General features: G+C 35.1%; 1 protein-coding gene across 2 annotated transcripts in view; it reads left to right on the top strand.

Moving 5' to 3' along the window:
* Positions 1-43: 43 nt before the first annotated feature.
* The window catches only part of GOLPH3L (golgi phosphoprotein 3 like), a 41,012-nt gene continuing 17,447 nt past the window's right edge, over positions 44-23,608 (top strand). Inside the window, exons 1-3 of one of the 2 annotated variants that reach the window (XM_007177999.2) lie at positions 44-149; positions 1,947-2,141; positions 23,321-23,452. In XM_007177999.2, coding sequence (XP_007178061.1) covers positions 1,959-2,141; positions 23,321-23,452 — 315 coding nt within the window. In that variant the 5' untranslated portion in view covers positions 44-149; positions 1,947-1,958. The remainder of the gene's footprint in view (positions 150-1,946; positions 2,142-23,320; positions 23,453-23,608) is intronic. The other variant, XM_007178000.2, reaches the window with a different exon arrangement.

Raw genomic sequence — 23,608 nt, 5'->3', positions numbered from 1 at the left:
AGGATCAGGAAGTTTGTTCTCTCTGCGTGGCTGAGAAGTTTTTCACCTACTCGGACGGGGGTGGGGGGTGGGGGTGGGGACAGGTGTCCCCCTGAAATAGAGCGCAAGCTGCAGCCTGAGTTTGGCCGTAACCCAGGAAGTAACGTCAGGTAAGCAACGGGGGAAAATATCAATACATTTTCTAACGTCGAAAAAAAAAAAACCTCCAAATTTTTCGTTTTGTGGGGAGAGGGAGGTTTTTATTTATTTAATTTTGGGACCCTTGGGAGTTTTTTTTCAAATAGGGTCTTTAGTAAATGTCCAAGGGCGATTAATTTTTCAAAGAAAATGCCCCATTATTTTTTTGCCCTGAAGATTTAGTTTCTTGGACTGGATTAGGATATAAGCTCTATTCACCGTGCCAGATAGGGTTAGTGCCCTTAAGCATTTATTTCATGCTTCTCTTCCTCTTTCACTCTTCTTCCCACCTCCCGCCAAGAATTATTTGAAATATAGCCTTGTACAAAGAATCTTTTGTAAGTCACTTCATTTGTATTTCTTTTTTAAATGTTTACATGCATTTCTGAGTATTCATTTTAATCGGTATATATTTATCGAGCAGTTACAACGTTAAAGACATTGTGCTAGTTGCTATGGAGAATATAAAAACCCAAGAAGACAATATCCCTGCCCTCAAGAAGTTTACAGTTGAGAGGCAGCCATACCAAAAGAAAGACTATAATAAATACTTTAAAGGAAGTAAGTATAAATAAAGTTGTGTGAAAGTACAGCTGAGGAGAGACCTATTCTGGCTATGGGACATAGGGGTAATGGAGAAGCAGATTCACTGAAGGCTTTACAGTGAGTCCTCAATAGGACTTTGAAGAATGTGTAGAATTTAGAAAGGAAGGGAAAAGGGAGAGAAATCCAGCCTGTACAAAGGAGAGAGGTGGAAGGCATGGACATGTTTGAGAAATGGTTTAACAGTACATAATTGGGAGTAATGGAAGATGTTGCTAGAAGATAGAATGGGATCCAGTCACAGAGGCTCTTGAATGCATTCTTTTGATCTTGAAAAAGCTATTTTCAATAATTGCTGATTTAAAATATTTATTATATTTCATCTTTAAAAATGACATTTAGATTTATCTAAAGTATGCTAACTTTAAACTTTATCACACATGGTAGTGCAATTTCTCTTGACTGTAGATTTTTAAAACAACTATAGTGCATGGTATAAAAGGGCTTGTGCTCTGATTTTTTTTGTACTTGAGAAAGAATCTGCTAATCTTTTAACATTCTCTTGCCAGTGCTTTTTGTTGCCAGCTGTTTGTGTATTTGCAAGGTGGCTAGCCTAGGGATAGAGATGAAAGTTTTCTAGCTATATGGAATTACTACACACGATCTTCTGAGTGTTATTCTCTAGACTGGTAATCTCCAAAGTGAATGCATGAAATGAGTCATTAGGGTTTGGGAAGGAAATATTGGAACATATATTTCTATTTAGTTTTTCTTAATTTTTTTTACTTTTTTTTGTATGTTTTATAATGAACTTGAATATTTATAGAAATTGCACATAAATTACTGTATGCTCTTTGGAGCTGGATGCTCACAATTTTTTGCTGTTCCATATTATTTAACTTGGGGAGAATCCATTTTGTGAAAGGATCACAATGATTATGTGATTAGGTTATGCACAAGAAATCAGCAGGCTTAAAAGTCGGTCCTTTCTACTGGTCTTTAGAATTAATGATTTGATTTCTTGTCAATGCCTCCAGTGGAGTTCAACCTATTGTACTTTGGAAAAGATATTGTTATCCATGTAATTTTCTCTGGTCATTACTCTTTCCTTTATTTAAGTTTGTAAATATTTCTTACCTGTATACATTTTTAGTATGCATGTATGAATATCTAGATGTTTATTTACATAAGCACACATATAGATATTTTTTCATCACCCCCTCCAGAGACAGGTAAGAATGACCACTTTAACTCACCGGGCCCGTCGTACAGAAGTAGGGAAGAACTCTGAAAAGAAGGTGGAAAGTGAGGAAGACGCTAATCAAGACAGAAGTCAAGACAATGAGGACACTGAAGACTCTAAGGATATCCGCCTCACGCTTATGGAAGAAGTATTGCTCCTGGGACTAAAAGATAAAGAGGTAATGCAATTGGATTTGCTAGACTGTCTCAAAGACTTAAATACTGGAATGTTTTTAGGAAGTAATCTGATAAAATATTTTCATTAATACTAAATTGGCCTTAGAATTGTGCTTCAGCCATCTGGGGGATGGGGGAGTTTGGGAGTGTGGTTGATACTTGGAGGGTAAAATCCAGAAGTATAATTACTTGAAGTATAATTTAATTACAAAATTACTCCAGAATTTTAGAAGATATAACACAGTGTAAAGTGTTTGTACTTGTAGTTTCCCAAGTGAGATTGATGGTGAAATAACCTCTTATTAAACTAAGAAAGAGGGAGCTTCCCTGGTGGTGCAGTGGTTGAGAATCTGCCTGCCAATGCACGGGACACGGGTTCGAGCCCTGGTCTGGGAAGATCCCACATGCCGCGGAGCAACTAGGCCCGTGAGCCACAACTACTGAGCCTGCGCGTCCGGAGCCTGTGCTCTGCAAAAAGAGAGGCCGCGATAGAGGCCCGCGCACCGCGATGAGGACTGGCCCCCGCTTGCCGCAACTAGAGAAAGCCCTCGCGTGGAAACGAAGACCCAACACAGCCAAAAATAAATAAATAAATAAATAAATTTAAAAAAAAAAAAAAAGAAAGAGGGCTCACACATTGAAGTCTTCTTGAGCTTTGGGGAGAAAAGTCTTTTAAATGAGAAGACAAGGAACATGTATGATTAGCTGTCTTACAAAAATAAACAGGGGTTGGTTTCTTATAATACAGTAAGAATAACTTTTATTCTATACTGTCTGTCTTTATTTTTATTTTTATTAGTGGTTTTGGACAAGCAGAACAGCTATTTTTTAAAAAAATATTTATTTATTTATTTGGCTGTGCCGGGTCTTAGTTGCAGCATGTGGGATCTTTGTTGCCACGTGCAGGTTTTCGTTGCCGCGTGCCGGATCTTTAGTTGAGGGCACGTGGGATCTTTAATTGCAGCATGAAAACCTAAGTTGTGGCCTGTGGGATCTAGTTCCCTGACCAGGAACCTGGGCCCCTTGCACTGGGAGCGAGGAGTCTTAACCACTGGACCACCAGGGAAGTCCCTCTATTCTGTGGATTTTTAGAAGTTAAATATCAACAATTGATGAGGATTATTTTAGAAAATGTTTTAAAATTAATTACAGCTTTCCCTTTTTTTCTAATTTTTCCCTTATTAACAGAACATCTATTTTATAATGAAATTAGTGGAGATAGCAAATCTTGTGATACAACCAAATATTTTCTTGGCTTTTCTACTAGTAGTATACATTATCCTTCACTTGTCATTTAACTTTTTATTGTGTTTTCCCATCACTTTCTTCGCTAATGAAGAGGTTATAAAAATATACAAATAGGGGCTTCCCTGGTGGTCCAGTGGTTAAGACTCCATGCTTCCAAAGTAGGGGGCGAGGGTTTGATCCCTGGTTGGGGAACTAGGATCCCACATACTGTGCAGTGCAGCCAAAAAAAAAAAAAAGGATATACAAATAATATTTTAAACAATCTACTTCCTTTTTAAGAAGACTTTGGTGAGTACAAAAAGAGGCATATTTATTATTGGCCTCAGTTTTGAAAACATATCAAATTAAAATGTTACTTTATATTAAAAAATACTAAATGTGGCTTTTATCATCGTTCTTAGAAATGAATTGGTTACATACATCTAGTAATATCTCTTCTTTTCTACATTGACTCCTCAACTTGAGAATACCCTTATTTTATTTTAGTTTAGTTTAGTTTTTCTTTACCACTTTTCCCTTCTCTGATTTTTGTCATGTCAAATTACCAACTTGAACAGAAATTACAAGACTTGTTATAGCCTGTGTATTATTAAAACTAACATTAGAGACATGCCCATGTGTACTTGGCCAAGATGCAAATATATCATAAAATCTTGCCCGGAAGTATATTTTCCTGTTTGCTGAGAAAGTTGGTGAGGCTCTAGTTTTATAAAAGTCAAATAAATGAAAAAGCAAAACTGACTCTCTAAGAGAAAGTCAGAGTAGGTCTGAAGATTAGGTGGTATAAATACTATTTTGAGATGTTTACACGGTGCCTAGGAAACATTCACTCACTAAAACAGAAGAGCATATTAGATCTAAAAAGCTGTTTTGTTTGTTTTAGTTTTGAATAGGAATGATTAATTTCCTGCTGAACCTAGGTACTAGAATTTTTGCTTCTGTTCTGTAGCGAAACTGCCTTTGGACTTCTCTTTGTGTGTTTCTAAATTTATAATAGTTAATATAAACTTAAGGAAATAGGATAAAAAAAGGAGCTTGTTTAGAGCTATGATCATAGTACGTATTCAACATATTGGTGAAATACTGTATAAAGATGGGCAGATAATATCCACCTTTTGAATTGTTTGAATTTTATTTTTGGAGATAGCTGATAAATTAAGTTTTTAGCTTTCAGTTGGCTCAGAAAGAATGAGAAATGATAAATCCTTAGGCGTACATAAATAGGAGAGGTCAAACCTTCTGATTTATTAAAGTAGTAATAGTTGCTCCAAAATGCCAGTTACATAACTTTCTCTAAAAAATACTACATTGATTTCCAGCTCAACTTATTTTCTTCTTATCTCTCAAACCACTTGTTGATTTATTTAATCAATGTTTAATGTGTTTAGCATTATACAAATACTAAGGTAAATATAAAATAGTATAATATATTGTCCCTGTCCTCCAGAAACTTGCATTCTAGCTGGGGAAACAAATAATACGTCTTTTTAAAAATTAAGTAACCCAAAGCTCCATCAACAGAAGAGTGGATAAAAATGAATCATTCATTTATTTAAATGAGTATAAATATATTTTCTATATAGAATGGAAATGAACATTGTTACAAAACATGTATGATTCTCATATATGTTCAATAAAGGAAGCCAGACACAAAAGAATACATATTGTATGATTATGTGTATATAAAATTCAAAAAACTAAACTATGGTATCTGGGATTGCATATTTAGGTGGTAAAACATACAGAAAAGCAAGAAGGGGATTACCATAGTTGTTAGAGTAGTGACGAGCAGGGGAGGAGGGGAGTTTTAGTGATTAGACAAGAGCATGAAGGGGTTTCTGGGTGCTAACAGTTTTCTGTTTCTCTACTTGGGGAAAGTTTCATGGATATGCACTTAGGGATAAATCATTGAGCTTTTCACTTTTGTGTACTCTTCTGTGTGTGCATTATATTTCACAATTCAAAAGATTTTTAAAGAAGTAAATGACAACTAAAAAACAGCAAGTGTTACCAAGTTAGAACAGTAAGAGCAGAGGAAGTTGGAGGGAGGAGAGATCATCATAAGTGGGAATAATCTGGGGAAGAACAGAAGGCAGTAAAACCAGCTGGGCCTGTAAGAACGGATAGGATTTACATAAATGGAAGAAGGGAAGGGAACACATTCTGGATGAGTGAGCAAAGGTTTCATAAGCTTGATGAATTTGGGAGATAATTGAGTACCAGTATGACTGAAGTAGATGGTGTTCTTAGAAAACCGTGAGATTCAGAATTGACAAATTAGACTCAGATCAGAGTAGGAATGATTTTAAGTGCCAGGCGAGACTTAGACTCTTTCCTTTAAGTAAAAGGGGATCAGCCTGATGAAAACAGCAATGTCCATTTCATTTTTGTATCCAATTGAAGAATATTTTTGCTCTATGTTCTTTGTGAATATATGTTTTGGTATGTATGTAATTTCTTGTTTTTTCATGGTTTATTTGTGACATGTCAAAAAAAAAAAAAGCCAATGTTAAACTTTGCATCCCAATGTCTCAAAGTTAACTTTTGCTGAAGAGTTTCATAAAGTTTTCAGTATAGAACCTAATGCTATAATTTTTTAAATTATGTTTTAAAAAGCCTATACGTAGAAAATAACATAATGACACTAATATTTCAAGAATTGTAGGCCTAGAAAAAAATGACAGCAGGTCATATAGTCAGATTGCTTGTGAAATATTACTGTCATCCTTTCTTAAGAGTCTTCTGAGTAGTAGCTGCCACAGACTGGTTTAAAATATTAAGCTTCATTGTCTTGTGAAATAATCAAGAAATTTTTATGTTGAAGAGTCTAACCTTTCAAATACGTTTAAAATTATATGTTACCTCAGTTCAATAACACTGACCTCAACTGAGAAAATTAAACTTGAGCACCAGCCTGACCAAAATAAAATAGATTTATTTCCTGTTGAAATCAAGATCCTGTTTATTTGTCATTATTGCCTTTGTTAAGAGTTTTGATATAGATATTTGTATTGATTCATGGACAGTTAATGCTTTAATTAAATTGCTAATATATTTAAAACTTGTTCTTTATGAAAATCTTTATAATTAAGTTACCTGTAAGAGGAGTGAACCTACTAATGCTTTTGACTTTTGGCCATAATCTTTTAAATCTGGGTAGTGTTTTTTAACCCTCTTCCCTTCCTTGCAAAGCTCTTGCTTAATAATGCCATTTATTGAGTGCTTACTAAGCACTGTGACATAAAAGCTTTTCACCATATTTCTCATGTCACTGGAGTAAAAATCGACAAGAAGTGTTGTTCATTGGTATTAGGGAAATATATTTTCATTCATTTGTTTAGTCACCAAAAATTTATTGAATGTCTCATATATGTCAAGTGCTGAATATTAGAAGAGAACAAAAACAATAGTCCCTGCTTTTGAGATTATTTATAGTCTAGTGGCCTGGGGATGGCTGGAGAAGTTAGGAGAGGGTCAGGAAAGTCAGCGGACTGTTGTAGTACAGTGCGATATATGCATAACTATGTTCTGAGTACTGAGGGAACAAAGAAAGACACCTAACTTGGATGGGTGTGGAAAGTAGTAGGTGGGAGAGGGAAGGAGAAGAGATACTGGGAAAGACTTCTGGGAGGGGATAACTCTTAACCTGAATTCTGAAGATAAGCAGAGTTAGTCTGTGAAGAGAGACAGTTTCTAGGAAAAAAGAACATGAGCTGGATGTTTGTAATAATTTCAGTGATTTGCAGCTGGAAAAATCACAAATATTTGAAAGCATCCCATCTCCTTTAAATGAACTCAGATGTTTTGAAACAAGTACCAGAGCTGGACATCCAGTTGTGTGTTTTATTGTTTAACTTTTCAAAAATTGTGAAATATAGCACATCCAAAAAAGTGTATAAAACACATATGTAAAATTTAAAGCAAACATTCATGTAACCACCATCAATAGAACATTGTCAGAATCCTGGAGGCATCATCTTGTGCCCTTCCCTAATCACATGCTGTCCTACCTCCCTGTAGTTTTAACATGTGTATATATCCCTAAACAATATATTTTAGTTTTGCCTGTTTTTAAACTTTATGTTTTAGGATTAATACTGTCATGTATTCTTTTGTCCAATATGTTTGAAATTCATCCATGTTGTTGCATATGATTTAATTCAGTTTATTGCAATATAGTATTTCATTATATGAATATATGACCATTCATTCTACTGGTAGATGGATATTCAGGAGTCCGTTATGAATAGTGCTGCTAACAATATTCTTGTACTTACCAATTATGTTCTTTCAAACAATGTCACCGTACATATATAAAAATGATAAATCAAACTGAATAAAACTTTCATTTTAAATTATAAATATAAAATATGTTAATGCTATGCTTTTCAAGCTTACTAATGATCCTTCATCAGTTATAATTTACTCATTGTAATTTATTAGCGATGGGAGATTGGAAGTGCAAACATTTTTAAAGCTGGTAAAAAAAATCTCAGTGAACAATCAGTAAGTTAAAAAAAAATCAGTCACAATAAGTCAGTACACAACTTGTGGATGAATGGCTATAGATGGAGAAAATTGCTCCTCTTTGAAAGTTGCTGAGTTCTAAAACATTTTATTAAAATCAAAAGATTAAAAGTGTAATTTATAATTTAGGTCACAACCTGGTCTTTTAGTTTCCTGATAGCACAAAATGAACAATAAATCTCTTGTCACTAGTATTGCCATTGTGAATAGGGCAAGTGTATCAGAAAGACTCGTTTGTCAGGTTTTGTGGTTTTTATTAACACAGGCTGATATTAAAAAAGAAAAACTTTTGTTTTGCTTTTTTAAAATTATATCTAGTCATATAACCGCAAAGAATTATTTACTATTGGTACAAAAGGAAATAAACTGGGAGACCAATGTCCTATTTTAACAGTAGGAAAATATAGTTTAAGCTGTTTCATTGAGAGCCTGCCTCTCTGTATGCTCCCCCAACCACCAGTTGCACACTGTTGTCTTCTAAAATATCTGGTATTGATATTAAGACAAAATCCTGTCTTGCTTAAATTTGGACTTTTGGCAGTAACCACTGACTCTGTAAACTTGATGGGAGCCATTTCATCTCTTTTGTCTCCCTCTTCATATTTTATTAGTATAACATAGAGTTTTCAAAACATTTTGCACTTTCTCTTGCTTGATCCTGCAAGGCAAATATTATCCTCTCTTTATGGGAGTCAAAGTTAAACTGGCCAATAAATTGTGGAATTTATGTTCAAACCAAACGTAAGTATACTAAAATGTTTTCATTCTCTTCTCATTTCGTTTTCTGTATATTCTGTAACTATTTTCTTTGTTGTTACCATGGGGATTACATTTAACATCCTAAAGTTATAACACTTTAATTTGAATTTATACCAACTTAACTTGAATAAAATAGGAAAACTCTGCCTCTGTATAGCTCTATCCCACCCCTTTTAGTTCTTGATGTTACAGAATTAGATCTTTATACATTTGTGCCCCGAAAGTTAAACTAATTATGATGCATTAGTCTCTTAAATTATGTACAAAACAGAATGTAGAGTAACAAACCAAAGTTATACTAACTTTATCGTTTTTAGACTAATGTTTTAAAGTGTATTAGTCTCAAAAAAAAGAAAGTATATACCTCATTGGGAAAAAAAATAATAAAGTGTATTAGTCTCTTAAATCATGTAGAAAACAAAAAATGGAGTTACAAACCATTTTTACTATAATACTAGCTTTTGTAATTGCCCATATGTTTACCTTTACTGACATCTTTATTTCTTCATACTGCTTTGGGTTACTGTCCAGTGTCCTTTCTTTCCTACCTATAGGACTCTCTTTAGCATTTCTTGCAGGGCAGGCCTAGTGGTAAAGACTCCCTGAGCTTTTGTTTATCTGGGAATGTCTTAATTTCTCCTTCACTTTCGAAAGATAGTTTTGCCAGATATAGAATTCTTGGTTGACAGGTTTGTTGGGTTTTTTTCTCTTTTAGCATTTTGAATATATCAGCTCATTGCCTTCTGGCCTCCAAAGTTTCTGATGAGAAATTTGTTGATAATCTTATTGAGCATCTCTTGTATGGGACAAGTGGCTTATCTTCTGTTGCTTTCAAGATCTCTCTTTGTCTTTGACTTTCAACAGTTTGATTTTAATGTGACTCAGTGTGCATCTCTTTAAGTTCATCCTATTTGGAGTTCATTTAGCTTTTGGATATTTATATGTATATCTTTCATCAAACTTGGGAAGTTTTTGGCCATTATTTCTTCAAATAATCTCTCTGCCCCTTTTGCTCTCTCTTCTGGAAGGCCCAAAATGTGTACGTTGGTTTACTTTTGTTGATATCCCACAGTTCCCTAGGATCTGTTCATTATTCTTCAATCTTTTTTCTTTCTGTTCCTCAGACTCAATAATTTCAGTTTGTCCTGTCTCCAAGTTTGTTAATTCTTTTGTCTGCTCAAATCTTCCTTTGAATCCCTCTAGTAAATTTTTTAATTTCAGTTATTATACTTTCAGCTCTAGAATTCCTTTTTGGTTTCTTTTTAGGCTTTCTGCCTCTTTACTGGTATTTCCATTTTGTTCATACATCATTTTCCTGACTTTCTCCACATCTTCCTTTAGTTCTTTGCAAATCTTTAAAATAGTTGTTTTAAAGTCTTTGTCTACTAGGTCTGCCATCTGGTCTTTCTGGGACAGTTTCTGTCATTTTTTTTTTCCTTTGAGTCGGCACACTGAACTGCTTCTTTATATGTCTTATGATTTTTTTGACTGAAAATTAGACATTTGAATCTAATGATATGGTAACTCTGGAAATCAGATTATGCCCCTTACCCAGAGTTTCCTGGTTTTTGTTTTGTTTTCTCTTTATTTTTTTTCAGATTTATTTAGGTATAACTGACAAAATTGTAAATTATTTAAAATATATAACGTGATGATTTGATATATGTATACATTGCGATAAGATTCCCCCCATCATGTTAATTAACACATCCATCACCTAACATATATTTACCTTTGTGTGTGTGTGAGAGGGAACAATTATGATCTATTCTCTTAGCAGATTTCAGTTGTACAATACAGTGTTATCAGATACACATCACCATATATAAAATAAACAAGTATTTACTGTAACAGCGCAGGGAACTATATTCAGCATCTGTAATAACCTATAATAGAAAAGAATCAGAAAAAAAGAATATATCTATCTATATCTATCTATCTATCTATATCTATATCAATCTATCTATCTAACTGAATCACTTTGTTGTATACCTGCAACTAACACAATATTGTAAGTCAACTCTACTTAAAAAAAGAAAAAGTAGATAGCAATACAGTGTTATCAACTATAGTCACCACATTGTACATTAGACCCTCAAACCTTATTCATCATGTAACTGAAAGTTTGTACCCTTTTACCAACCTCTCCCTATTTCCCCCCACCCCCCAGTCCCTGGCAAACATTTTTCTACTTTCTGTTTCTAGGAGCTCAGATTTTTTAGATTTTACATGTAAGTGATACTATGCAATGTTTGTCTTTCTCTCTGGCTTATTTCACCTCCAGGTGAAATATCTCCAGGGCATAATGCCCTCCAGATTCTTCCATGTTGTCACAAATGTCAGGATTTCTGTCTTTTTTAAGACTGAGTAACATTTTTTTTCCTTGATCCATTTATCCATTGATGGATACTTAGATTGTTTCTGTACTTTGGCTACTGTGAAAAATGCTGCAATAAACATGACAATACAGATATCTCTGAAATAATGATTTTTTTTCCTTTGGATGTACACCCAGAAATGGGGTTGTTAGATCATATGGTAGTTCTATTTTTAATTTCTTGAGAAACCTCCATACTGTTTTCCATAGTGACTGTACCAGTTTACGTTCCCACCAACAGTGTACAAAGTTTCCCTTTTATCCACATTCTTGCTAGCATTTGTTATCTCTTATCTTTTTGATAATACCATCCTAACAGGTATGAAGCATTATCTCATTGTGGTTTTGATTTGTATTTCCCTGATGATTAATGATGTTGAGCACCTTTTCCTATACCTTTCGGTCACTTATATGTTTTCTTTGGAAAAATGTCTGTTCCGGTCCTTTGCCCATTTTTAAATTGGGTTATTTGGTTTTTTGCTGTTGAGTTATTAATATGTGTGTTCCTTGTGTATTTTAGATATTAATCTCTTATTGGATATGTGGTTTGTAAATATTTTCTCCCATTCCATGTGTTGCTTTTTCATTTTATTGATGGTTTCCTTTGCTGTGCAGAAGCTTTTTAGCTTGATGTAGTCCTGCTTGTTGATTTTTTTGCTTTTGTTGCTTGTACTTTTGGTGTCAAGTCCAAAAAAAACATTGCCAAGACCAATGTCAAGGAGCTTACCCTCTGTTTTCTTCTTGTAGTTTTACTGTTTCAGGAGTTACGGTCAAGTCTAATCCGTTTTGAGTTGATTTTTGTGTATGGTGTAATGCTTTTTTTTTTTTTTTTAATTGTTGTAGGCTATTTTTGTGCTGAGGATCAGCCTAAAGTGTAAATGTAAAATTAAGGTCTTCTCAAGTCTTTTCTGAGCCTGTGCCTTTCCTTGGGCATTTACAATAACCTTCTAATTTCCCCTGTGTATGTAGTTACTTTTGAATGTCCTAGTCTCTGGTATCTGGCTCCAAAAAGAGGGGAAAGGAAAATGAAGAGGAGGGAAAAAGCATAAGCCCTTTAAATCACCTGGAAGTCACCAGAAGGGGAAGGGCTTGCAGCAAACCAGGGAGGTTACAATAATGGCCTCTGTGTCTGCACTTCCATGATCAGAATGCAGATCCCTGATATCTGATATTTGGAGGACAGAGTCCTTATTGCCCACCCTAGGTCCTAGTAGGGGCATGTAAGCTGCTCTAAGAACATATGCATAGCTGCCTGCCATGGGGTGAGGGGATGGGAGATGGGTAGCCTCTGCTAAACTAAGATTTGAAATTGACTGGAATTAACTGTAATTTATGATTCACATCTTCCCCTGGAAGTTGCAAGCCTTCAGTAGCCTCCAGAGTTCCAAAATAGTTATGTCAGACAGATTCTACTGATACAGTTGTTGTCTAGGTGGGAAGACAAATTTCTGGTGCTTCCTACTCTGCAACTTCCCAGAATCCCCACATTTGTTTTTTATATATTCCTACCATGTTACCATCCCCACAGTTTGTTTTAATTTAAATTCTACATTTCCTTTCAAAGCCTATCACAAATCAAACAGTGATCTTTCCATTCTCTAAATTCCCTTGCGTTTATCATACATCTCAATGTGATTAGTTACTGCATTTTCTAATTTTCTTATGGGCAGTGTTTAAAGACACAGGCTTTGGGGGCTTCCCTGGTGGTGCAGTGGTTAGGAATCTGCCTGCCAGTGCAGGGGACATGGGTTCGAGCCCTGGTCCGGGAAGATCCCACATGCCGCGGGACAACTAAGCCCGTGCGCTACAACTACTGAGCCTGTGCTCTAGAGCCCACGAGCCACAACTACTGAGCCCGTGCACCACAACTACTGAGCCCACATGCCTGGAGCCCGTGCTCTGCAACAAGAGAAGCCACTGCAATGAGAAGCCCATGCACCGCAACAAAGAGTAGTAGCCCCCACTCGCTGCAACTAGAGAAAGCCTGCATGCAGCAACAAAGACCCAGTGTGGCCAAAAATAAATAAATAAATTTATTAAAAAAAAAAAAAAACACAGGCTTTGGAAGCAGACATAGCTACATTAAAATGCAAAGTCTACCACTTACTAAATATTTGACTTGGCCTCGGTTTCCACATTATTTCCTTATACTCATTTTATAGAGATAATAATATTGACTTCATAGTGCTATTGTAAGAATTAAATTACTTCTATAAAATGTTTAAATCAACCTGACACATATAAATACTCAATAAATAATAAACAAAGTGAACCGAAATAAGTCAGACAAAAGATACTGTATGATCTCACCTATATGAAGAATTAAAAAAAAAACAAAACTCATAGACACATAGAACAGATTGATGGTTGCCAGAGGTAGGAATTGGGGGTGGGTAGGTGAAATGAGTGAAGGTAATCAAAAAGGTACAAACTTCCAGTTATAAAATAAGTCCTGGAGATGTAATCTTTGGCATGGTAGCTATAGTTAATAATACTGTATTGTATATATTAAAGTTGCTGAGAGTAGATATTAAAAGTTCTCATCACAAGAAAAAATTTGTAATTAACTATGTTTGATGATGAATGTTAAGTAGATTTATTGTGAGGATCATTTCACAATATATACATATATAGAATCATGTTGTACACCTGAAACTAATATAAAGTTATATGTCAATTATATCAATAAAAAATAATAGCCATATAAATTTATAATTAAAAAATTGGGAAGTAAAGGGATAAAGATGGGAGAAAGCATAGGAGAAATATTAACTTATTTTTTATAGTAAGAAGTCAATTAGATGTTGTCTAATATTGAAACATTTACTTTAAACAAAAAACTCAACCTCTTAATCTATTTTCTTAACCTTAGAAATGAGTCTTTTAGGAAAATCTCTTGTAATAAGGAAATGTTTGAAGTTCAGTAATTCCTTCAGTTTCAGTTCATTTTCTTTTTATGTTAAATTTAAGTAAAATTATATTTATTACATTTTACTTTAAAAATAGCACATGTAGTATGATTTACTCCATTTTTTTAAAATGTTGAGTGTAATGTTACTTGAATTTGACATAAAAGGGAAATTGAGGTTAAACTGAATATTGCTTTTCTTCATCACAAGATATCATTTACTAAAAGGCCCCACTAAGGTAAAAAAAGAGCTTATGAAAAAAATAAGACTATGTGTGGACCTTGTTTGGCTCCTAATTCAAACAAACCAGGTATTCTAAAAATGCATTAAACAATTGATGGAATTTGAACGCTTACTGAATATTTGATAGTATTAAGGAATTATTAATTTTTTTAGGTGTGAAGTATTGCATTTTTTTTCCTTCATCTCTTGGAGAGATTATTGTAATATTTTATGGATGATATGTTTCAGCAGCTGGGATTTGCACTGAAATAATCTGGAGTTGGGGTGAGAGGTATAGATGAAAGATTGTACTGGTAGCTATTGAAGCTAGATGATGGATACATAGAGGTTAATAATCTCTATAGTTTGTGTATGTTTAGAAATGTTAAACCAAAAATGTGTTTAGAAAATGGTGTTGGGGTCATGTTTTCTTAAACCACATGATTCTAATTTAGGCAATATCCTATTGACTCCCTGTTATGAAAGATTAAGAAATTACCTCTCTCACAGTTTCTTTTACTTCTACTCCCCAGTATTTTATGAAAATTTATAGTGTATATGTTCTGTTCCATAATTTACACAAAGCTGTTCTATGAAAGGAAGCCCCACAACTGGGGTGGGGGGAGAAGCAGATGGGAAAATTGGTGGGTATGAGAGAAGATATGTGTATTGCATATATAAAGAAAAATCTGGTTTTACATACACCAAAATTATGATAAGATGATAGAATTTATGAGCAATTTTTATTTTATTTTTTATGATTATTTTTTCTTTCCATATTTTCTAAAATATATGTATATTACTTTTTAATCAGGGAGAAAAGATCTATTTGAAGACAAAAGATATATCTGCATTTACCTAGTTTGGCTCTTCTGAGGTTTGAACATACCATAAATGCCTTTATGTGTTTCTAAATCTATTTTAAATCATTTGAGGAGTTGTAGGGAAGTAGATTTAGTGCCTTAGACACATTTTCAGATTTTTTACTCCCCCTTTTCAACTTTGTTTGGATGGTGTGTAGCAATGAAAATTCCATTTTCTCATAAGTAACAGATTGTGGGAAAAGAAAGGCATGTAAGTTACTGTTACTGTTTTTGGTGCTACAATCATTTAAAAATTTTTTAGAATAAAAAATTGAGGACATTTTTACTGGCCAAAATGAGATTTAAAGCTTATGTAGGAATATTCAAAGATTACCAGTTGCTTTCCTTTATTTTGGATTTCCTTTTCACTGACAAGGCATTTCCATGTTGTTTTTATTTTCTGAACTTTTGATAGTGGTTTTTATTTTAAAAAGGGCACCGGGGGAGTTCCCTGGTGGCCTAGTGATTAGGATTCCTGGCTTTCACGGCTTGAGAAATTGTATCCATTTGTCTAGGTTTATAATCCATTCTTCACAATCATGCTGAAATCATCTGTTAAACCAGAATAACATCCAGGTCACAGTTCCTTATTCCCCATTATGATTAAGCAGAGTGAGCTTTTATTAATGCTTAATCTCTTTTCTAAAATGTCTCTTTTGACTTGGATGGACCTAGTGACTGTCATACACAGGGAAGTAAGTCAGAAAGAGGAAAACAAATATCATATATTAATGCATATATTTGGAATCTGAAAAAATTGGTATAGATGATCTTATTTACAAAGCAGAAATAGAGACACAGACCTAGAGAACAAACGTATGGATACCAAGGTGGAAGGTGGGGGAATGAATTGGGAGATTGGGACTGACATATAGTATAGCACAGGGAACTCTACTCAGTGCTCTGTGGTGACCTAAATGAGAAGGAAATCCAAAAAAGAGGGGATATATGTATACGTATAGCTGATTCACTTTGCTGTACAGTATAAGCTAACACAATATTGTAAAGCAACTATACTCCAATAAAAATAAATAAATAAAATGTCTCTTTTGGCTCTGTGGACATAGAAATATTAATTGGAGTTAGAATGAATCACATTAATTTATAAAAGAGGAATTTAGATCAAATCCTGGAAGCCACTCTTTTTATAGAGCACTTCAAAGGAAAATAGTAAATTAACTCTTCTTAAAGTAATTTTTTAGAGGAAAAAAATGAATTAAAATTTGTTTTGCTTGTAAAACTTCTTTTTTCTTGTATAATTTTTGATAACCCTGGAGATCATCATGCAGACATTGGGATTTGGAACTGGGCATATAGAAAAGGCTTCAAGAAGAAACAGTAAAATTCTTTCTCTCATGGAAAGTGAAGCAATTTTTATGTTGAATCTTCAGATTTGGTCGGGGAGAAACATTTTTTTTTCAGTGTAGATAATTTGGAAAAATTAGAAAACCACTTTTTGGTTGGTTTGTAGACAGTATTTTACATAATTGTGATAATCCTGAATATACAATTATGTATTTGCCTGTTTTTCATTCAAATTTATCATAAGGATTTTCAAACCATATTTTTTAAAACTCCTTTTAATGATGCTTTAAGTTTCTTTGCTTTCTTTCCTCTTTTTACCCCAAGCAGGCAACTTTAAAATCTTTAACCTTCATTGTTGTTATAAAGTGTGTCTTTAAAAAGGTTTGAATAATGAATACTTCACTAGGCAGAAATTCAGTGCAAAGTGTTGACTGTCTGAATTTATTGAAATCTTATTGTCCAGCCTTTTACAAGAATAAAATAGCATTATCAAAAATTTCTATATGTATAATCTTTGACTCAAAAATTTCTTCTGGGAATTTATTCAACAGAAATACACATACAAATGAATATTTCTTTATAGCATTTTTTTTTATAATGGCAAAAATTTGTAAGCAACTGATACATACATCAGTAAGGACTTGGGTAGATAAACTATAGTGCATTTAGGGGCTTCCCTCGTGGCGCAGTTTTTGAGAATCTGCCTGCCAATGCAGGGAACACAGGTTCGAGCCATGGTCCAGGAAGATCCCACATGCCATGGAGCAACCAAGCCCGTGCACCACAACTGCTGAGCCTGCGCGCCACAACTGCTGAAGCCCGTGTGCCTTGAGCCCGTGCTCCGCAACAGGAGAAGCCACTGCAATGAGAAGCCCGTGCACCGCAACGAAGAGTAGCCCCCGCTCACCGCAACTAGAGAAAGCCCATACGCAGCAACGAAGACCCAACGCAGTCAAAAATAAATAAATAAATTTACTAACAAAAACAAAAAACTATAGTGCATCTAAAATGCAGTACTATGCAGTGGTAACAATGATTGAGGTAGCTCTGTGTTTAGTGATGTGGACAGATATCCAAAATAATAGCTAAGTGGAAAAGTTGCCACTCAATATGATCTTATTTCTATATGTAATATTAACAAATATATAATAGACTATGTATGTAAAATCTAGAAAATGTCCACTAAACTGTTATGTGGAGGTGATAAGATTATAGGAGACTTTTACTTTCAAAATTATACATTTCTAAAATATGATCTTTTTTTTTTTTTGACAATCATCTATTACGTTTATAATCAAGACAAAAAAAAATCTACTATCCAAAGATCTCATTCTGCCAATTCTCCAATAGTCTCTATTGGTCATGAAGTAGTGTGCAATTTTGGTATTTTTAGTAGATCCTAAAATTTTTCTTTTTCTCTTTTCCCTCATGTATATAGCCTTTGGTAATTAAATTTAATGACTGAATGCTGAATTTCAGTATACATGTGCTAGATCATCCTGCATACTAAAGCAGTGGCCCTTTAACACAGCATCTTTATTATAGATGGTTTGAGAATTTACCAAGACAGCTCCATATATTTAGAGCAAAATGGACTTACAGTTATAATCATTTAGAGCAAAATGGACTTACAGTTATAATCATTTTTATATTCATGTGTATTTTTATACTTTTTTCTATTATGGCATATGATTCAATAAAAAGAAAGTTAAAAAACATTTGAAGAGTTTTATATAATATGATATACTATGATGGGGAAGGGTGATATTGAAAAACATAGAGTTTATACATCCTGGTCTCCATTGCTTCTTTTCTTTTTTTTTTTTTTAATTCATTTTTGGCTGCCTTGGGTCTTCATTGCTGCACGCGGGCTTTCTCTAGTTGCGGCAAGTGGGGGCTACTCTTCCTAGCGGTGCACCAGCTTCTCATTGTGGTGGCTTCTCTTGTTGCTCTAGGCGTGGGGGCTTCAGTAGTTGTGGCACGTGGGCTCAGTAGTTGTGGCTCACGAGCTCTAGAACGCAGGCTCAGTAGTTGTGGCACACGGGCTTAGTTGCTCCACAGCATTTGGGATCTTCCCGGACCAGGGCTCGAACCCATGCCCCCTGCATTGGCAGGCAGATTCTTAACCACTGCGCCACCAGGGAAGCATCCATTGCTTCTTTATTTGCAGTGATTCTCATTTATAGTTCTGTCGACAGTCTGACATCGTTACTGAAACAGAAGTTATATGGTCAGGCAGAAATGAAAAAACAAGAAAAACTTTCCTCTAATTGCTTTAATACTGGCTGAAATGTTTGCACACCTGTTGAGATTCATAAAGTCACCAGGATTATATAAAAGTTATGCCTAAGTATATTATATATTGTAAAATAAAGTTATAGTTTAACCTTAATGAGGCAGCTAACTTGTATAAACCAAGTATTAATGGGGAAAAAAAAGGCTTACTGCCTCCTTAAAGAGGAGTTACAAGTATTACTCCTGAAGTAGCCACAAGGCAGGCAGTGGAGAGAATTAATCCCAGCTTTTAGTCTAAGATCAGGCCCTCAGGAAATTTGGATATGTCTAGGGATGCTTATGATTCAAGCTGACCTTTTGCCAGGTTAACATATTTACTCTGAATCATAAATTTATGCTTTCAAAAAACATTTATTGATAAATACTGTATATCACTCTCTCCCTAAGGAATTTATAGTCTACTGAGGACAAGCAGTTGGTTGCAATGTGATATAATAAATGATAGGGGAGAAGTAGACACACACACACACACCCAGGTGAGGAATCTAACCCAGAGGATGGAGTGGAGGGAAAGATAATATTGGAGAAGGTGACATGGAAGATGTGACCCTTGTACTCAATCCTTAAGAACAAGGAGGAGTTGAGTAAAGAAGAGTATTGGTTCTTCTAGACAGAGTGAACTGTGTGTGCAAAGGCCAGTAGGCAAAAACGATGCATTAAGAGTACTTAACATGGTTCCAGAAAGCTGGGGCATAGTGTTCTAGGGGAAAGAAGCCAGAGAGAGACTAGTAAGCAGCCTCCTGATTTAAGTGCTATTACTAAAAAATTTGGATTTGACTGGGAGGAGCATTTGAAATATTTTTAAGCAGAAGGGAAGGGAGTTATATGATTAGCTTTGAGCTTAAAGATCATCCTGGCTGTGGGAAAAATGGAATTAGAAGACCTCTACTTCTGGCAGTATAGTGGTAAGACTTAATTTTTCCTTTGGAATGGAAAGGAAATCTTCAGGGCCCCCAAACAAACACCAAAATTAAAATCCTAGACTTGAGCGAAAAACAAACATGAAAACCAGATTGCTCTGGGGCAAATTACCAGATCAGTCCAGAGATTCAGGAATTAGGTGGTCAGCAGTAAACTTTTGGGTTGAAATAAAATGGAGAAGCTAGGTTTAAATGTGGTCCCTGTTGTGTGGCAGTCTCCCAGTCCCACCATGCCTTACTCTCAGCAGAAGCAAGTGCAGATCTTCCTCTCTAGAGGAAGATATCCTCAATTTAGGCCTCCAGAATCTCATAGATTCAAAAAAAATTAAATATGGACCTCTTAATCAAATATCATCAAACATACAAAGAAAAATACACGTGAGAAAGAATCAGCAGAAATAACAAATAACAGGTCATTCAAAGACCTTAGATATTAAAATGATCAACCAATATGAAGTATCTATGATATTTTTAAAGAAATATAAGAATCACAAAATGAACAAGAAGAAATGATCACAGGGCTTCCCTGGTGGCGCAGTGGTTGAGAATCTGCCTGCTAATGCAGGAAACACGGGTTCGAGCCCTGGTCTGGGAAGATCCCACATGCCGCGGAGCAACTAGGCCCGTGAGCCACAACTACTGAGCCTGCGCGTCTGGAGCCTGTGCTCCGCAACAAGAGAGGCCACAATAGTGAGAGGCCCGCGCACCGCGATGAAGAGTGGCCCCCACTTGCCACAACTGGAGAAAGCCATAGCACAAAAACGAAGACCCAACATAGCAATCAATCAGTCAATAAAGAAATCTTAAAAAAAAAAAAAAAAAAAAAAAAAAGTTGCTTATATTTAAAAAAAAAAAAAAGAAGAAATGATCACAAATGACCAGGCAAATGTGAAAAATAACTAAATAAAACTTTTAGAGATGAAAAATAGTTGAAATCAAAATCTCAGGGATAGTTTAACATATTAAATATAAATGGAGAGAGTACATTGGAAGCCAGATATGAACTAACTCTTGTGAAATCAATATAGAGACAAAGGAAAATGGAAAATATAAAGGAGAGATTAAAAGACATGGAGGTTAGAATAAGAAAGATTGAAAGAAAGAAAAAAGGAAATGAAGGAAAGCCAAAATTCTTAGAGATAAGAATTGAGAATTTTTGAGAAGTAAAAAATGAACGTACAGACACAGGAAGCATATTACCAAACAGGATGCGTAAGTTCACACACAGTCATGTTGTAGTCAAACTGCAAAACACCAAGAGAGAAGACCTTAAAGAACCTAAAAGAAAAAAGACAAATCGCCTACCACAATCAATAAGAGTGATAGATTTCTCACTGCAACAGTGGAAGTTAGGAGGGCATAATATCTTCAATGTGATAAAGAGAAAACTATCAACCTAGAATTTTATGTCCAGAGAAGCAGTATTTTAAAAACAATGGTAAAATAAAGATATTTCACATAAACAAAATAGAGTTTGCCTCCAACAGACTTTCATTTAAGGAAATTCTACTTTAGGAGGAAGGAAAATGGTACCAGAAAGGAGGTCTGAGATGCAAGAAGGAATGGTGAGCAAAGAATTTGGTAAGCAACTGAGTAAATCTAGACAAGGGCTACCTATATAAAATAATGATGATGCTAATAATGATGTCTAATTTGTGAGGTTAAAAAAAAGATAAAATATTGGCAAACTAGGAGAGTGATAAATATATTGATTTGTTTTAAAAATAAATTAGATCTTGTATGAATTTTAAATGATCATGCATGTTAAAATTTCAAAGATAACTTCCTAAAGAAAAGTGAATGTATAACTTCCAAATCAATAAAGAGGAAAACTGGAATTTTTAAAAGATGTTTTTTAATTCTTTGCCACCACTTAGCTTTGTGACCTCTATCATATTACATAACCTCCATAAGCCTTAATTTCCTCATCTTTAAAATGTGGATAATAGTAATACCTCCCTTATAAGATTGTTGTGAAGATGTAATCATATAGTGCATGCAAAAAAGCTTAGCACAAATCTACTGCATAATAAGTGTTCAAAAAATATTAGACATTACTGTTATTACTAGTGACTTAGTCTTGGTGATGCTTTAAAGCCATGCTAGAATCTGCCAACATCACACCCACCTTCTCTCCAGTGAGAGGGAATGCTGCACACAAAGATAGCTAAAGAGTGTTAAACAGTTCTGATAACACCGATGGGTCTTCCTTGTGTTAATCATAACTCCTTGTTCAGAACGTTCAGAATTTAATATTGCCTTTCAATAAAAAGTTCAGAGCATCAAGGCTTTCCACAGCCTAGCCCAACCAACTTGATCTCATGAGTTCTCTTTAAATTCTTGAGTTAAATCTTTAAACATATTTGAGGTCTCCTTCCTTGACACTTTTGCTTGGAACGCCCTTTTGAAGAAGAGGTAAAATTTGGATGACTTCCTTCATCTGGAAAATCCACCCTCTCTGCTAAATTCAACCTATTCTTCAAACCCCAACTCAAGTCCCGTAAGAGTTTCTGACTACTCTAGCCCAAAAGTGATTTATAATTTGAAAAGCTATCATCTAAACCAAACTTCCGGGACTTCCCTGGTGGTGCAGCGGTTAAGAATCCACCTGCCAGTGCAGGGGACACGGGTTCGAGCCCTGGTCAGGGAAGATCCCACATGCTTCGGAGCAACTAAACCTGTGCGCCACAACTACTGAGTCTGCACTCTAGAGCCCGCAAGCCACAACTACTGAGCCTGCGTGCCACAACTACTGAAGCCCACATGTCTAGAGCCCGTGCTTCCCAACAAGAGAAGCCACTGCAATGAAGCCCACGTACCACAACGAAGGGCAGCCCCCGCTCTCCACAACTAGAGAAAGCCTGCGCACAGCAACGAAGACCCAATGCAACCAATAAATAAATAAATAAATAGATTGGTTAATTAAAAATAAACAAATAAACAAGCCAAACTTCCTATAGTGATTTATGCCTGTCTCTTCTACTCCATTTTCAGTTGAGCTTTTATTTAAATTTTATATTATCACAGAAAATTTTCCTGGAGTTTGCATGGTCTTTCCAGCTACATTTTCAGCTCCTTAAGACAGTGGCTATTAACTATATACCTTTGTATTCCCTATAGTTCCTAGGGAAGAGAAACTAACATTTAAGTGCCTATGATATGCCAGCTACTATACTAAATGGTTTCTTATCTATATCTCACTTATTCCTCACAACAAACTTATAAAGATAGATATCAGTGCCCCCATTTTACAGATGAGGACATTGCACTTGAGAAAGGCTAAGTAACATACCCAAGGCACTTAACTAGTCAGTGGCAGAGCTGACTACACCACCCATCAAAATAGCTTGCAAATAATACATATCTTGGAGGCGTAAAAGGCTCAAATGATTTATACATTTTTCTACCTGACTTATTTGTATCCCACTCTGAAATTTAGAGTGTCATGGAAACAGATTTCAAAGAAGACAAAAGTCTTCTCAAAAATTAAAATTTGACATGCCAGTTGTTAACTAACAGCCAAACCATAGGAATTCACAAAGACCTTGAAGTTAGACAGAAAGTCATACTTTGGGGCAGGAGGGTTAGATTAAGGGACTTAAAGAGATTTTTTTCATTTATTTTATACGTTGCCTTGAGTTCATGTAATGTGAAGTGAAATGAATCACACAACAAAGTGGACCATTCTTTGGGTGCTTGCTGCAAGTCCATATCCCTTTCAGAACATTCTTTCTCTTCTCTTTTCCCCTTTCCTAGGGTTACACATCTTTCTGGAATGACTGCATATCATCTGGCCTGCGAGGGGGCATCCTGATAGAGCTGGCCATGCGAGGTCGAATCTATCTAGAACCCCCCACCATGCGTAAGAAGCGACTACTAGACAGAAAGGTAGAGCGTCCTCTGCGAACATCCTCTTATGAAAGGGCAGATACCAACAGTCCATTTCGGATGAATAGGAAGATTTGAGTAGTGAGACAATATAAATATCACTTATTCAGTTGTCCCATTGTCTAGCAGGTTTAATTATCCTGTAGCAGAGAAAGA

This window comes from Balaenoptera acutorostrata, chromosome 1 (assembly GCF_949987535.1).
Source record: "Balaenoptera acutorostrata chromosome 1, mBalAcu1.1, whole genome shotgun sequence".
Lineage (NCBI taxonomy): Eukaryota > Metazoa > Chordata > Mammalia > Artiodactyla > Balaenopteridae > Balaenoptera > Balaenoptera acutorostrata.
The sequence above is the reverse complement of the archived record's forward strand: the minus strand, read 5'-3'. Positions and strand labels throughout refer to the sequence as shown.